Source organism: Sparus aurata, chromosome 17 (assembly GCF_900880675.1).
Source record: "Sparus aurata chromosome 17, fSpaAur1.1, whole genome shotgun sequence".
In the NCBI taxonomy this organism is placed as follows: Eukaryota; Metazoa; Chordata; class Actinopteri; order Spariformes; family Sparidae; genus Sparus; species Sparus aurata.
Window position 1 is genome coordinate 17235959 of NC_044203.1, and position 15637 is coordinate 17251595.

The 15637-nt window shown below is 43.6% G+C and overlaps 3 protein-coding genes across 5 annotated transcripts in view; 2 read left to right on the plus strand and 1 right to left on the minus strand.

The window, feature by feature from the left end:
* The first annotated feature begins 872 nt into the window (after positions 1 to 872).
* LOC115567578 (CCN family member 3) lies at positions 873 to 4383 on the plus strand. The gene is made up of 5 exons (XM_030394302.1): positions 873 to 1060; positions 1523 to 1751; positions 1842 to 2096; positions 2495 to 2724; positions 2892 to 4383. The coding sequence occupies exons 1-5, from the start codon at positions 1013 to 1015 to the stop codon at positions 3183 to 3185; spliced, it is 1056 nt and encodes a 351-aa protein (XP_030250162.1). The 5' UTR covers positions 873 to 1012; the 3' UTR covers positions 3186 to 4383.
* A 2551-nt stretch (positions 4384 to 6934) lies between these two features.
* On the minus strand, positions 6935 to 13977 carry LOC115567577 (E3 ubiquitin-protein ligase TRIM47-like). Of its 2 annotated transcripts, none has more exons than XM_030394301.1 (2): positions 13864 to 13977; positions 6935 to 8614 (listed from the first exon to the last, which is right to left on the minus strand). In XM_030394301.1, exon 2 carries the CDS (start codon positions 8610 to 8612, stop codon positions 7377 to 7379), a length of 1236 nt encoding a protein of 411 aa, XP_030250161.1. In that variant the 5' UTR covers positions 8613 to 8614; positions 13864 to 13977; the 3' UTR covers positions 6935 to 7376. The 2 variants fall into 2 exon arrangements, with proteins under 2 accessions (XP_030250161.1, XP_030250160.1); XM_030394300.1 differs by lacking the exon at positions 13864 to 13977 and adding an exon at positions 8815 to 8925 and having other exon boundaries at positions 6943 to 8614.
* Positions 13213 to 15637, plus strand: part of sntb1 (syntrophin, basic 1) — a 43785-nt gene continuing 41360 nt past the window's right edge. Inside the window, exon 1 of one of the 2 annotated variants that reach the window (XM_030394299.1) lies at positions 13213 to 14206. In XM_030394299.1, the coding sequence (XP_030250159.1) occupies positions 13654 to 14206 (553 nt within the window). In that variant the 5' untranslated portion in view covers positions 13213 to 13653. The remainder of the gene's footprint in view (positions 14207 to 15637) is intronic. The other variant, XM_030394298.1, reaches the window with a different exon arrangement.

The window sequence follows — 15637 nt, forward strand, 5'->3', positions numbered from 1 at the left end:
TCCTGTGTACTGTAATAAGTTGCATTACCTTTCGTGGAGTTGTGTTTAGTTTCTTACTTAATAACAGAAGAAATATCAGACTTTCTTCTCACAATAGTGACATTATATCATAGGTCGGTGTCCTGCTAACATGAATTCATAGATGAACTCACACACATATGACAAGTTATCAAGAAATTATTAACATACAACATTTGCCCCTGCATCTATTCAAGGATCCAGCCAGTTTCACCCCCAAAATTCATCCACGTAGCTCTGCTTGGAAGAAACTATAACAAATGTCTGACCAGATGTGTCAACCACAGTGTCAGCCCCCCACTGATACGAGCTACGGATGAACCAAAGTTTCCACTGTGTAGCTATTTTAGGAGGCTGTAACAATCCCACTGAGGATAAGAGGGCTTTCCACTGTGACCTCTCAGGTGGGGCTCGGCGAGAGAGGTCAAAGGGTCACCACCCAAAGTGAGGGAGCCCCCAGACTCCATTTAATGACATGAACATCCTGGACTGCACAAGGGAATCCCCATTAAGGATACTTCAGAAGGAAAAATGTGAGAAAGCAAATGAGTTTATGATGAACAAATGTACAAATAGGCCTGTAGAATTTACAATGATCAATCAGACATTGGACGTGTTTACAGGATATACAAAAAACAACTGCCAGATTTTTTTTTAAAGAAATATTATACTGTAAAGGCTGAAACCTCTCTCTGTATGTTTTAGGTACCCTCTCTGACAGGACCTCACAAAAAAAATGTGACTCTTGTCTTCCTCCAACACTCTGGGTGATCTCTCCAACATTCCTTCCTGTTTGTTGTCATGGTGCCAGCAGGACAGCTCAGCTATATAAGGTCCTCCTCTCCCCACTCCTGTGCCACAACGACAAAGAGATCACAACCTTCTGCAACGCCACAGCCAGAAAGGAGGGAAGATTCAACCCTGAACCAAAGGACTCAGATCAGCTGCAGCAACTGGAAAATCTTTTAGACTGGAGATCATTTTGATTCTGAAGATGACCAATCTGTCAGAGAGAGCTCTTTTTGTCTTCTTTACTGCTCAGGTAGGCATTACATCAGATTTTCATTGTCTTTTCAGCAGGTACTCTTTGCATGAAGAGGTTTAATGATGTTTATTTAAAAAAAAAAAAAAAAAAAACTCTTAAAGGTTTTTAAACCTACAATCTCAAGATTTAGCAGAGTGTAATTACAAAGTGTTAAATTATGTCTAAATTTGCTGAAACTTAATAACTGGAAAACTTATTTTAGCCTCTTTATTCCCACAATACTCGTCGGTTTCACTGAGCAATTAACTGCTTTAAAGTTTGCTGAAGTCATAGCTTGCTATTCGGCATATTTATGATTACACCACCCTTCAAAACTGCTTTTGTATAATGTAAAAATTAGAATATAGAATTGATTTTAATCGCTAAAAGCACTTTTCTATATGTATTGTATGTGTTGTCATGGTATATTGATTGGTTTAAAGAGAAAGAGAGAACTGATTCATTTTCGTTCCCCCCCAGGTGTTTACACTTGCCTGGTCCCAGGGGTGTCCTCGCAGATGCCAGTGCCCAAAGGAGCCCCCCATGTGTCTCCCCGGGGTGCCCCTGATCCTGGATGACTGCGCCTGCTGCCTGGTGTGTGCCCGTCAGAAAGGTCAGGTGTGCTCTGAAATGAACCCCTGTGACACACGTAAAGGGCTGCAGTGTGAATACGGGATAGACATCCGCAAGAGGACTGGCATCTGTTTGGGTGAGTAGCCAAAGTACGCAAGTCCTTATTTGTCATTGCAAGGAGAGAATTTGTATCCGTTCTAACCAAATATTTGTCTCCTTCCTTCAGCTCATGAGGGAACTGTTTGCGTTTTGGATGGTTCTGTCTATCGGAATGGCCAGGTCTTCTTCCCCAGCTGCAAGTACCAGTGCATGTGCCGCGATGGGCAGATTGGCTGCGTGCCACGCTGCACCGTGGATGTGATGCTGCCCGGGCCCGACTGCCCCATGCCACGCAGGGTCCAGGTGCCTGGAGAGTGCTGCGAGAAGTGGGTGTGTGAGCCCCAGGCTGAGGCCAGTGCGCTGGGTGGTTTTGCCATGGCGGGTGAGTAGACTGGAAGTTGGGTGAGATGGGATGAGACGAACTGCATACAGAGATACTTTGACGTTAGTGTCACTGCAGTGTGAGACACAGAGTTGAGAGGTTATGTACATTTCTCTGACCTGATCGGGGAGAGGGAGCAGGAAGCAAAGGAAGGAAAAGTTAAAGGAAGGGTTGAGAAAGGGAGAGGAAACATGGAGGAAAGAGACAGGGTTGTCTGTTCAGTCTGGAATGTGAAACAGTGATGTGATACATCGCTCTGTTGTCTGAATCAAGGATAATTTCTCAAACAAGTTTTCTCCGAATATGCTTTCAAGCCTTTCTTATATACGAGTGCACGAATTAATAGACGACGGGTTGTTTTTTTCTCCACTAACTCCTCTGTCCATCTTTGCCTTCAGCCTATCGTCAGGAGGAAACGGTGAGATTTGACAATTACGACGCCAGCCTCAACTGCATTGAGCAGACCACAGAGTGGGGCGCCTGCTCTCAAACCTGCGGCATGGGGTTGTCCACCAGGGTCACCAATAAGAACCGTCGGTGTGAGATGGTGAAGCAGAGCCGACTGTGTATGATCAGACCCTGTGACAACCAGCAGGACCAGATGCTGCTGACACAGCTCGCACCAAAGGTACATTTGGACAACATGGATGCTATATTCATTACGCAGGAGTTTTCATATGCTTTAGCCTAATTAGATGCCAGTAGCACTAGAATACATGAGCTAATAGATAAAAATCACAGAGTTACTTTTTTAGTATGCATTAGTACAATGAATGATTCTTTCTCTCCCCACAGAGAGGCAGTAAGTGCCAGAGGATGGTGAGGAGCGACACCGCCGTCCACCTCTCCTATAAGAACTGCACCAGCGTCGGTGCCTACAAGCCTCGCTACTGCGGCTCCTGCACAGACGGCCGCTGCTGCACCCCCCACAGAACCAAGACCGCCCTGGTGGACTTCCAGTGTGCCAACGGCAAAACCACCAAGAGGCCGGTGATGGTGATCCTGACCTGCGTCTGTCACAGCCACTGCCCCCGAGACAACGCTGTGTGGCCGCCATCAGAGCTGGGATACAGCGGCATGAGGTTATAGGTCATCAAGCCACTGTGAGATAATGATACGGTTACAATGAACAGGAAGTCAAGATTGTATCTGATTGTATCTCTAAAACCAGTAATTTTGAGTTGCACGGATTCTAAATATTAGATTTGAAAATAACTGTGGAATACACCCAGTTCAATAGTCAGACAACTGTGCAATCAATTATATCTGCTTATAATGGGGAGAAACATTCGTAAAATGAGCGTCCCCTTTTATGGTTGTGATGATAGAGAAGTGAATAGATCTGTATCACGCTCTCCTCAAAAGGGTTTTAATTGTGTAACATCCTGTGGACAATTAAGTGTCATGTTCACTTAAGTAGAATTGAAGCACTTAAACCTTGTGGAGATCAGGTATACTACCAGCTACTCCCAGCAGACTTCGGATGTGTGTGAGTGTTCTTACGTATGTGGAGGAAACAGCCTTTGTTCATGAGGTCAGTTAGTCACAGGGTAGTGTATACATGCACAAGAGTCATGGTGGCTTAAAGCCCTCCAATAAGAGGGTTTGATTAAGAGTTTTTTAGACAAAGAACATGAAACTACTGTGTGTTTTGTTCCGCCTAAATTATGTGCATCCTCCCGGATAAAGTATAACATCACCTAAAAGCCAAAATGAAGAACAGTCACATCCTGTAACCTTCCCAACTGATAAATAAGAACGAGCAGAAAGAGGGTAATTAAGGTTTATAGGGCAAGCTGTTACCATGGAAATGCTTTGAATATGGGTCACATTTTTGAAATAACTGGACTAGGTACTTTGACCTGGGCTCAACCTTTGAAAGAGAGCTCACTGTGGTGACTTGGTGTCATTTCTAACATCTTCCTACCCCCGTTGTAAAATGCATAATGTTTGTATGTTCCCGCCAATAAATGCAAATCTATGTTTTTAGGGTTTAGAAGGAAGACTATATACTGTTTTTTGTTTGTTTTTGTCTTTTGTTAATTAACGTAAACATCAGCTATTTCAAGATGACAAAAGTTATGTAAATACTTGCTGTATAGCTTATGTCACTGAGTGTGTATCAAATACACAGCTTTAATTGGTAACAATGTAAACATGAATTGTATATATTGGTATGTCGTTTTGCTTACCGCTTGGTTTATACTTCACACTGCTTGTTCCTGTATCGGTCTGAACAATACTGCAAAAATCAACATTTGAAAATAAAAGTGTATTTTTCGTATCACAGCTTCTCTTTATTATAATCAATACTAGTCTTGTTACAGTATAGTGCAGGTGCAATTATATGGGCTGAGAGTTAAACACTATATGAACTTTACATAAATCGTGTGGTTTATCCTACAACCAGCTCCTGTCAGGCTGTCTGATGTGTGACAGATCATCGCCCTACATCACACTGTTCTGTTATAAAAACTATTATCATGGATGTGTTGTGTTAATACGGGTCAGTCAAATGTATGCCAAGAGTTACCTAATACTAACAATATGACTGCTCTACTTTTATCAGTATTGCTGACTAAACACCTCATATGAAAATAAAACGATATCAAAGATCACCTTCCCTTCTCACATAGTCTATGTACCATGATGTCTTTCCCTGGAACTGAACACACATCTTGAAGGTCTTCACACATCTGCCTTTGAGGTGCACCTCTTCATCTGGATTCCCTTTTAACAGTCACACCACTGTTCAGTCACATGGGACCCAGAAGTTACCAAACCGTCCGAGCCCCGCTGAGAGTGGGTGGTGACCCTTTGACCTCTGTCCCTGATCCGACCAGGAAGGTCACAGTGGAAAAGCCAGTTATTCCCTGTAGGATTGTCGCTGCTTCCTAAAATAGCTGTTCAGTGGAAACTTTAGCTCATCAGTAGCTTGGATCAGTGGAGGACTGACACTGTGGTCGACACATCTGGTTGCAGCTATGTTATGGTTTCTGCTGAGCAGAGGTGTGTGGTCATGTCACATGTTGGTTATGTTTGTGGATGTAGGATTTTGAGCTTGGTTCAGTGTTGAATTCTCTTTACAGTACGCTCAGATTAGCAGGCTAAACAATGAAAACATGTACACACAAACCAAAGACAGCCTTCTGTTGTCAGTCCAGCTTTGCACTTAGGCAAGTCGCATGGCTACAAAAAACATTTCAATAAATATTAGATGTCACTGCTTAAAATTGATGTTATTTAGGCACTAATGGTGCTCAGAGGAAGATCCCACTGACCTTTGACCTTTCTAGCACCCTCATACTGAGCACAGAACAGACAGTGTAAAGAAATTCATCTCTACCTCAGGATGAGTTATTTCAATGTGTCATCTAGAACCTTTTTCTGTTCAATCTTAATTTTGTCCAACACTTTGGGTTACCTGATACCTGTACAACTAATGACAATGACAATATATCTGCTAAACACTTGCATGATATCATGCTACTAGATGACCTAACTGAATGACATACATCGCTGCCTTGATGAAAGGCCGACCGCTGTTGATAGCCTCACTGACTGACCACCTGAAAAAGGGGAGAATAGCAGTCCAGCTGAGCAACCACCGAGTCACCACTCAAAGTTGTCCTGAAGTGTTTTTAGGCAATGTTTTCTTTGACGCCTCCCTGTCTGAGTAACGTGATGCTGCGTAAGAGACAGAAAACTGCACTGAAGTGAACTGCATCGATTGAATAACTGCAAAAGAATGGTAAACCGTGGTTTCAAGGCATGAGCTGCACTGTGAATGACTGAAGGTGACAACACACGTGAGTGGGGTGGAGGACCCACTATATCTAAATCCTCTATCTGTTCAGGGCTGCTCAAACAGCTTGGCTGTCGAAGAATAACAGACTTCAGGGTCTGTTTGGTCTGCCAACTGTGTGCTCTGTCGAACAAAGTCTTGCTCTCTCTGCGCTGCTTTGTGAATAAGGTGTGTAGAAGTCTGATGGTGAATGGGCTGAAAAGCCATACACTGCATCACCGCTGCTGAACAATCTATCAATGTACAATAAAAAAAATATTTGAAAGATCCAATGTGATACTTTCTCTAAGGCTGTACTTTGGAACAGTGGTGCTTTGAGCTAAATGCTAACTTTAGCCTGCTAACGTGCTCACGATTACAATGCTCACATGGCGCTGTTTAGCAGGTGTGATCTTTAGCATGTTCGCCATCCTAGTTTAGCATATTAGAATGCTATATGTGTTCCTTAGCGACACAAAGACAGCCCACAGGTGACGCTGATTGGAATATTCGGGTTTGTAGGTATTTAGTCTGAAACAAAGGATGAAAAATTTGACCTGATGAAAAGACAAGTGACCACTGGAGTGATCATGGTAAATTCTGAGGGGGACAGTGTGTGTTTGTAACGAAGTTCAGGGCAATACATCCAAGTTAAAGCTTCTCTTGTACTCAGGGCAGTTTGTAATAATTGTAAATGATGTAACCCTGCTGCAAAAATGTATAATATGTTGAGGTATATAAACCACATAAAGACTTAAAATGTGCTGGCTAAAATAAAAATATTCTCCCAGTCTAAACTGACATGAGTTATTTCTATCTTCTGCGTCAGCTGTTGTTTACATGAAGGGTGAGTAGATCGCCCCCTCTAGTGGTGTGTTTGAATAAAGCTCTTGTCACCAAATTCACTGCAATGATCTTAAATGTGTAATGTGGAAGTGATCTCACTCTCAACACACAAAACATATTGATACCATCTGAACGGGCTGACCTCCTGCACATACTCTAAATGTTCAGAGTGTTGATAAATCTCAGAAAAGACACATTGTGTTTCAGGAAAAGAAAAAACGTTATATTTATACTTTATTTATACTTTATACTGTAGTTCAAGTACAAAAATTTGACACCAGATAACGAAAAGCACAGAAGCAGAACTTCTTCAACACTGCTTGTGATTGACAGACTTTCTGTACATAAACCTTCATCGTTCTGTATCACATTCAGAGACAGGTGAGTTTGTGACTCACCGCCTCTGCAAGTGTACCCACGACTGTGGCAAAAATAGATTTAAAAGGCTTTGTTTAATGCATATGATCGATACTACAAAAATATATGACAAAGAAAATAACGTCAATGACTCATCATTTCCCGTTAAAGCAAGCTCAGCCTGTAGATCTATAAAGACGTATGTACGGCTCGTTTTGGCAAGTTCACATTTAACTGGATATAGATTTCAGCAGAATCAGTCTCAACTCCGCTCTCCTAAAAGATGAGGTGATTTATCTTTCATTTTGCGTGAATGAAATCAGTAACACTACCATTCCAAAAACGCATAATAATATTTCCCCAAGATTCCTCCGCAGCTTCTGTGGCCAGCTGACGTCCTCTGTGAGACAGTAGAATAGGAAAATTCTCTCGTTGAATTTGCAGTCAGTAAAAGTGTAAATCGGGATGTCTTCATCATAGAAGGACACCAAACCCTTTTTATAGTCTACATACACCCTGACTCTCTCAGGTTTCCTTGTCAAGAACAGGGGGACGGGGATGTTATGTAGAGCCGTGCAGTAGGTGTTATTCTGCAACCCTATCATCCAGTTTCCATTCCTGCTGTTAACTGTGAATGTCTGCCTTCGAAGAACCGACGCTCTGACCACTCCTAACAACCAGCCTGTTCTCCCTTTTGTCACAACCTCGTAGTAGAACTTCCCTCCAGAGATGCCAATGTTTCCAGGAAGAAGGTAATACCTGTTCAACTGGTGTGGGCCTTCCTCGGGAAACCAAATGAAAGGAATCTGCATAAAATTAGGCCCCTCACTGTTTGATATCTCTTCATCTCTTCCTCTCCGCGTCGTCTGCGCTGCCACTTTCTTCTTCTTCTTCGCCCTCTTGCCACGCTTGAGTTTAATTTCCTGCACTTCCTGCACTTTTTCCACCCCCATCTGAGCCCTCTTGTCAACATAAGCTTCCTCTAAAGGGACTGTATCATGAGTGCTGTGTTCTGTACACAGGACACAAACACGTGTCACATCGCTTCTGCACAAGAACTCTAAAATCCTGTTGTGTTTCTTGCATATTTTCTCCTCCAGGTTGTGCACAGGATTGGTCAGTTTGTGTCCCTTTAGGACGGCAACTCTGTGATGAGGCTCGAGGTGTGTTTCGCAGTAAGAGCTTAGACACACCAGGCAAGTTTTATAGGCTTTGGATCTGTAACCAGGGCAGTAGTCACATGGCACCTGTCCTGGTTTGACCTGGGAAGTGTTGTCAGCTATCGCGTGCTGGTTCTTAAAATTCTCCACGAGCTCCTTGTATCCGGTGTTGACACGAAGTTTGAGCCCTTTGTTGAACTTCTCGTTGCACAGAGGGCACACGCACTGATCTTTGCCTTCCCAGTGCTTGGTGTTACAGGCCTTGCAGAAGTTGTGTCCACATGGAGTAGAGACAGGCTCGGTGAAAACGTCCAGACAGATGGAGCAGATGAACTGATCTTCAGACAGAAGAGGGCTGGCTGTGGCCATGTCTGCAACAAAGAACACTGCAGAGTTCATAATAGACACTTCCTGGCTGTTACATGATCATAAAGTGATCAAACAAACATATCTAACAGCGACCTGTTGTCCTACATCTGGATTAATGCACAAAAGCTGTCGACTCAGCATGTAGCAGCAGAAATATTCTACAATATCAGAATATTACTGTGCATATATAGTTGAACTTTACCTTCTTGAGGATGTGGATGCTTTGCACTGCTGCCTCTCTTTGTGTGCACACAAACTGACCTGTTTTTTTATCCCAATGTTAAGTTTCATTTCTCTGTAAATGATGCAACAGTTCTCCCTCCCCTGATTCAAACTCCACCCATCTGCACCTCCTACGTGACATTAACCCCTTACCAGTTGAACCTTGTCAAAAAAAAATGTTTATGACATGAAGTGACCTATAATTTTGGGAAATTTGTGATCAAAAAGAATTCTTAGTTCTTGCTTCCTGGTGTAGGGGCACACTTAAAAAGCCAAGACCGCCTCAAACCACAAGGAGCATCTGTGCGTCATTCCATAACTAAAGGGAAACCCATCTTCCGGATCAAGTCAGCTTGTGTGAAGTGATTCGGAATGTCACCGCTCTCGAAGGGTTAACCTGAAGTGAATGAGATATTTCAGTGTGTTTGCCACTGAAAAGAAGTGAATCACCCAACAAATATTTGCTCTTGAGAAAAACAGCTGTTTAGTTTGAATGTTTTCACTGTCAGGACAGAGCGGAGAGAAGCATGAATGGGCCACTGTTAACCTGTTTTTTAATGTTGAACTTTAGAGGTTATATGCTGAGCCAAAATGAAATGTCTTTTCATGAATCAATGAAGCAGCCAAACCACTGGACATTGAGTGTGAAGTTTGCTCTGATGTGGTGCTTAAAGTCCAGAATTCTGGTGTTTGGCTACTTTCTAACACATAATCTTCTTAATGATTCCTTTGATTATGAGGAATACAAGATTGTAGTATGTGTTTGTGTTGTCAACTTCATACGTTTTAGAGACTTTAAATGTTAAATACTGGGCGTTTATTGCTTTGGCCTTATTTGGTTTTTGTAAGCCTCCACCTCCCCTACACCCCTTTTTTTGCTGTCCTGACTTGAACTCTGCTTGGAATCATCAATATTGTGCAGTTAAACACAACTAAAGGGGGCTATGGAGCAATGATCTTTATTAGTAGTGGCCCCGTTGGGTTTTTATATATGCACAAGGATGCAAATACACATGAGCAAGTATGCAGAGGAAGATATAAAGCCTGATGTTAGTTTTATGCTATTCCACCGACCGACAGTTGGTAGAGATAAAAGCACAAAGAAGGTTGCTGTGTGCCGACAAAGGCAAGAAACTGAGAGGTCAAGGAAAGACTGCAGGCCAGTAAAACCTGAGTAAATACCTCCGAGTTGCTCAACGTCTTGCTGAATTCGCTCATCGGTATAATCTATTGATCATTTTGCCATCAATGCTGTAATTCTAGGGAGAGGGGTCCTTCGTTTTTTTCTTCCTGAGGTTTGTTTGGGTGAGTTTCTTCTGCTTGAATCAAGGATCTATGAGTAGAGGACGTGAAGCCCCTTGATGCAAATTTGTGAAAAGAAGTGAGAAAAGAAGGAAATGAGAGGTTGTGGAGGTAAAGAAAGCAACCAAAAGCGAGCAAAACCTAGACCAAGGTGGGGTGAATGAAGGTAGAAAGGAGTGGATGGAGGAAAAGGTGGACAGAGGGTAGAAAAACAGGAGTGGTGATAAAAATGATGTGAGGGGAAAGTGTTTGCTCTGTAAGAAGAGAGAAACTGGGTCAAAACGTTTTAGGTTACCATCTTGAGCTTGAATCTCCCTTACAACGCGAGTGCTCTTGGGCATGGCGCTTCCTTCACTTGATTCTCCAGATAACCAGTGTAACTGTGTGTGTAAACCACCTCTGCGTCTCCCCGTTGCAATGAAAACACAAAGAGAGTGTAATCAACGCACTAGAGCTGACTGAGGATTAAAAATAAAGGTTCATCAACACCCTTTAAATACCAACACCTTTAATAAGACTGCCTTCTGTTTATTTGTTTGTTTCGAAGGTCATTACAACAACAAAGAACGTACATTTCATCTGATAGCTCATTTCCATATAAAAGTGAAAAATCAATCGCAGCGCCTACGCCTCATTAAGCCAAAAGTATTCGCAGTATTTCTGTTTCGGTTTCACTCTCAAAATAAATAAACTAATCCCCTCGTTGGTGCAGCTCAGTAGTAATGATCCAGTGTTTTGAGGGCGGGCAAGTGAGGAGGTGTGTGTCTGTGCTATATATATATATATTCCTGTGATTACATAATGTGAAAGATATCATATTTAATCATAATATGAGAAAGTGCCCTTATTTCTCATATATATCTTTTAATATCAGGTCCAAACTACAGACTGTTGTTTTCAACCTCTTTAATTTAAATTCATTGTAATAAACATAAAAAAAAACTATGTAATTTATAGAGCACAGGCACTTTATTGGTAATAACCATTATTGTCAAATGGTAAATTTAAAGTCAATGAAGCTTTAGCTATGTCAACTGACTGTAAACAAGCAGTGAAATGATTTAAAAAACATTTCCTTGGCTTGCTGAATCACCCATCAGTGTTGGAACCCTCTCTTCTTCAGTTACATAAGAGGACAAGGACAAGATGATCTCACATCGCCCCAGCAAATTATTGAGCCCTGAAATGTTTTTCCTTATTTTTGGTTTGCTGGGTCTTTTCGTGTAATTATGCTTCTAAAATATCAACCCTGTAAAAAAGGAATTTACTTTTCAGTAACACCTGAGCTATCAGAATATGTGTGCTTCAGAGATATCACATGAATGTGTAAATATTTAAATGACTCAGTGGAAATGTATCCAAATTTCAAATATAATGGCCTCCGGCTTTTTGAAAATTGTTTTCCCAAGTCTTGGCAAACAGCTTGGAAAAAAAAACTCAAAAATTGAAGCACACATTGGTGGCTTCACTATTACAGAATTGAAGCATCACCTCAGACATCAGGCTGTGGGGCCACCAGTGGGACATGCTTGTTTTCTGTGTTTTGGATCTTAGTTCTCACCTATTTTCATACTCAGATCAACCTTGGTGGACAAGAACAGAACTCTGATTGGTCAAAGGAGTCTCCCAAAGCACTATGGGAAATAAAATAGGACCGGTTGGTGTAAATATTTACAACAGACAACTGACATCAGAAGTATCCTCTATTTATTGTACAAAGTCCCCACAAAGACACCCGAGTTCCAGCCTGGATTATAAAGCCTCTGTAAGAGCTACAATTGCACCAGATTCCCTGTTGGAACCTTGACGGCTGTCAGCGTCCATACATCTAAATGATGCAAATTATAGTGACCAATAGTAAACCTAATCTAGTAATAACCCAAAATAAAATTATGAACCTGAAAACTAGCATATTATGGACATTTTATTGTGAATTTTCAAGATACAAGATAGGTTACTGTTTAGTTTTCAGGAAAGAAAATAATACATCTGATGGCACCAGGGCAGGAAATGTGTTTTTGTATCCCCAGCAAGACGACGCCAAAAGCCAGGTAAATTAAATGACACAATTAAACAACACATCGCAAATCCTCATCGATGCACGTGCAAAACGTTGCTGCGACTAAATTAAAATCTCCCAGCGTGAAGACCTTTTAACGCTGTGTGTTCTTTATTTTGATCGCACTTGGTACAAATGGATCCTTGCACATTTGATTTCATGACTGGACGGGACCTCCCTGTGGCGTTAACCTTAATGCGTCACTCCCAGGTGTGACCAGTAGATGTCGTAGCTACACTGCAAATAGATGAGCGCGAGTGAGGCACAGGTCTCCCTCCGCCGTGTGTGACTGTGAGCATGGTGCCATGCATCAGAGTGACAGCTGTTAAAAGAAAATGCGTATTTATAGATCTAAGTGTTGTTACATCCAGAAAAGCTGGAGGTTCTGCGCAGTTGAAGCCCATCACTGAAGTCAGAGCAGCCTGCTTGTTTTTTGCTTTTCCTCCTGTTATAATGATGACTGAGGCTGCCGGCTCGCTTGCCTCCATCCTCTCCCTCTCTATGCGTCCCTGTCAGTCAGTCTGAGGGCCCGAACCCGGGTGAGGGTCGAGACACCCGGCGGCTCCAGTCATTATGGTGACGACGGCTGCGACCGGGCTGCTGCGTTCACTTGCTTGAACTACGCCAACGAGCCTGCGGTGATTGACAGGGCATGGGGATGTCCTTTGGAATAACAATAATGAAGATGGAGAGGGAAGCCTCGGAGGGGGGTCTCTCCATGTCAGACCGTTAATAACCCCCCATCTCTCTTTCTCTCTCTCTCTCTCTCTCTTTCTATCTTTGAAACATCAAAACAGGCTCGGGCGCATTCCTGTGCGCGCGTGGCCGGTCTCGCGTGTGCAGCGTGAACGCGAGCAGAGCGGGACACGGGAACTCCCGCAGTTGGCTCAATAAGCCTATGAGAAAAATAAATAAGAAGTGGTGTTTAACATAGTTGTAGTAAAGAAAAAAAACGTCCAGTTTTACGTCACTTCTTCAGCTCCTCACAAACTCAACTGAGAGTGGCAGTAGACATGACAGCGTGTGTAACTGTCTCATCTACATGAATGCGTGTTCGCGCCCGTTTAACTCTGTATGAGCCGTCACCTCTCAGAGCTTCTTGGGGGGGGGGCTGAGTAGTGATGGAGCACATTTTGGTGCATGCAGGATCTGGAGATGGGATCGGCAGACGGCGGCGGGGGGAGCAAACTCCACCCAACAGATCTGTGATCTGTGGCAGGCGGAGCGGAGGGCAGCTTGTGCCGAAAGGGCTCGGGGGCTGGTCGGTCTGGACTCTTGACAAGTCCCGCAGAAAAACTTCACAGGGGCAAAGTCCGACCGAGTGTGAGGGAGACAGGGGTGGAAGTTAATGTGTGCGTGTGTGTGTGTGTGTGTGTGTGTGGGAGAGGGACTGAGAGAGTGAGAGAGCGCGCCGGGCACACAAATCACATGTCATTTTAAAAAAGAAATGCTCCAAAGATGGCGGTGGTGATCGCGACGGGAGTTTCAGGTGCCTCCGGAGTGCAGAAAAGTGGATTTGCGGAGGTTTTGGTGCGGGAGAGCTGGCACAAAGTTTTGGTCAACTTGAACGATGAAGCGCTCACGTTGAGCTGCGAGGAGAGCAGCGGCGGCGTTAACGACAGCGTGAGCGACAGTGTCAACTCCAACGGCGTTACCAACGGATCTTACCTTGATAACAACAACGCCAACTCCAACAACGGCCCGCAGACTGTGCGCACCGCGTTCACGGACCTCCCGGAGCGAGTGCCCGAGGCGATCGCCAACAGAAAGCGGTGCGTCAAGGTGACCAAGCAGGAGATCGGGGGGCTCGGGATCAGCATCAAAGGCGGGAAGGAGAATAAAATGCCCATCCTCATCAGCAAGATCTTCAAGGGGCTCGCAGCGGACCAGACCCAGGCGCTGTATGTCGGGGACGCGATCCTGTCCGTGAACGGCATGAACCTGCGGGACGCGACCCACGACGAGGCTGTGCAGGCGCTGAAACGTGCCGGAAGAGAGGTGACTCTGGAAGGTAGGCAGGCTGGACAGAAGGAGGGGGTGCACAGGTCAGGGTGTCCCAAACTCTTTTTTTTTATTTTTCCTGATTAAATGGGATCTGTGTACAGATCTAGACATATTAACCACTTTTTTTATTGGGCATATGTGAAGTGAAAAATAAGACCTTTCCCTCTCTGTGGTGTCTGTTGCTTCATGCTGTGGATTTCTCTGTGAAGGGCTCGGCTCGGATTTTACGCAACTCTCCAAAGGATGCCACTTCATGCATGTTCTCAGCTCCCTACCGTTTCTGTGCCTCTCTCCACTCCACTCCACTCCACTCCACTAACAGAGAGCGACAGGAGCTGACAATAGTTTACGAATGGATTCCGCTCACGTGAAATAAGAAAAGGGCTTCCAGCACAACTCAGAAGTTCCACAGAGCCCCCTTTTTAATTTTCTCCGACAATGTAAAGTCTTATATACAGGAAGGCCTCCTGTGTTTGTGCTTATCTTTTGGTGTGGAGGGTTGTAAAGCACACCTGTGGAGATAAGAGCCACGGTAAAGTGTTAGATCTCACTTTACCCAAGGTCAGTCTGTGTCTGGGAGCCACTTCCGAAATGTTAATGAATTTCAGCCTCTCTCTTTCCTTTCTTTTTTTTCATTATTATGGAGAGCTAACATAACCTCAGTCACACAGCCCTCTGGGAAGCGTAGACCTTAACTTGCAGACCTCAGGGAGGCATGTTGTGTTGGGACTCTCGTTCCACATGGCTGGTGTTGGGTTGTTATATCATCCTGTAGGTCAGTGGTCCTCAGGACACCTTAAAAGAAAAAGTGCTGCATGTTGTACCTGCCGGTTGATTACATTCACTTGGCATCCCAGATATAAATCACTCCCTGATTAGACGAGCGGAATGAGAAGCAGCAGGGTTTTGAGTGTTGACAATGAGGAGTGAAAACCTCTGCTGTAGGATGTGATTTATTTTCCATTACAGAGAGGAGGCCCCGGTTAATAACACAAGCTCAGAAAGAAGAGGTGATGTTTTGTTTTTTTATTGCATCAGCTTGTATAATTCATATGTCATTAGTCGTACAGTCTCTCCCAAACTGGAGAGAAGTGGAACTTTATTTTCTCTGCACATATATTTAATTCACAGCAAGAGACGGGAAGACACTACTGAGTCATCTATGTAGTGCAACTTTTGTTTCTGTAGTTGTGAAACTAGTCGACTGACTCACAAAAGAACACTTTGGATTCTTAAGGAATCAGTTCTTACGTAGCCAAAGGCATCATGGGAGTGTCGTGCAAGGTCAAACTCATATAGTTTCTCTACTCTGAGCAAAGGCAACTCAAACTGACCCAGCTCTACATGTCCTTAAGCTTCATACACACATGCACACACACACACACGTGAGGCCCACACACACTTACTTTCAACTCCCTCACACTCGCCAAGTTGGTGT

What these genes read in the sequence shown, in the direction of transcription:
- LOC115567578 (XM_030394302.1), top strand. Translation starts at nt 1,013, where the DNA reads ATGACCAATCTGTCAGAGAGAGCTCTTTTTGTCTTCTTTACTGCTCAG. An exon ending in GAGGACTGGCATCTGTTTGG is followed by an intron (nt 1,752 to 1,841) that starts GTGAGTAGCCAA and finishes TCCTTCCTTCAG; the next exon opens with CTCATGAGGGAACTGTTTGC. An exon ending in TGACACAGCTCGCACCAAAG is followed by an intron (nt 2,725 to 2,891) that starts GTACATTTGGAC and finishes CTCTCCCCACAG; the next exon opens with AGAGGCAGTAAGTGCCAGAG.
- LOC115567577 (XM_030394301.1), bottom strand. Translation starts at nt 8,612, where the DNA reads ATGGCCACAGCCAGCCCTCTTCTGTCTGAAGATCAGTTCATCTGCTCC.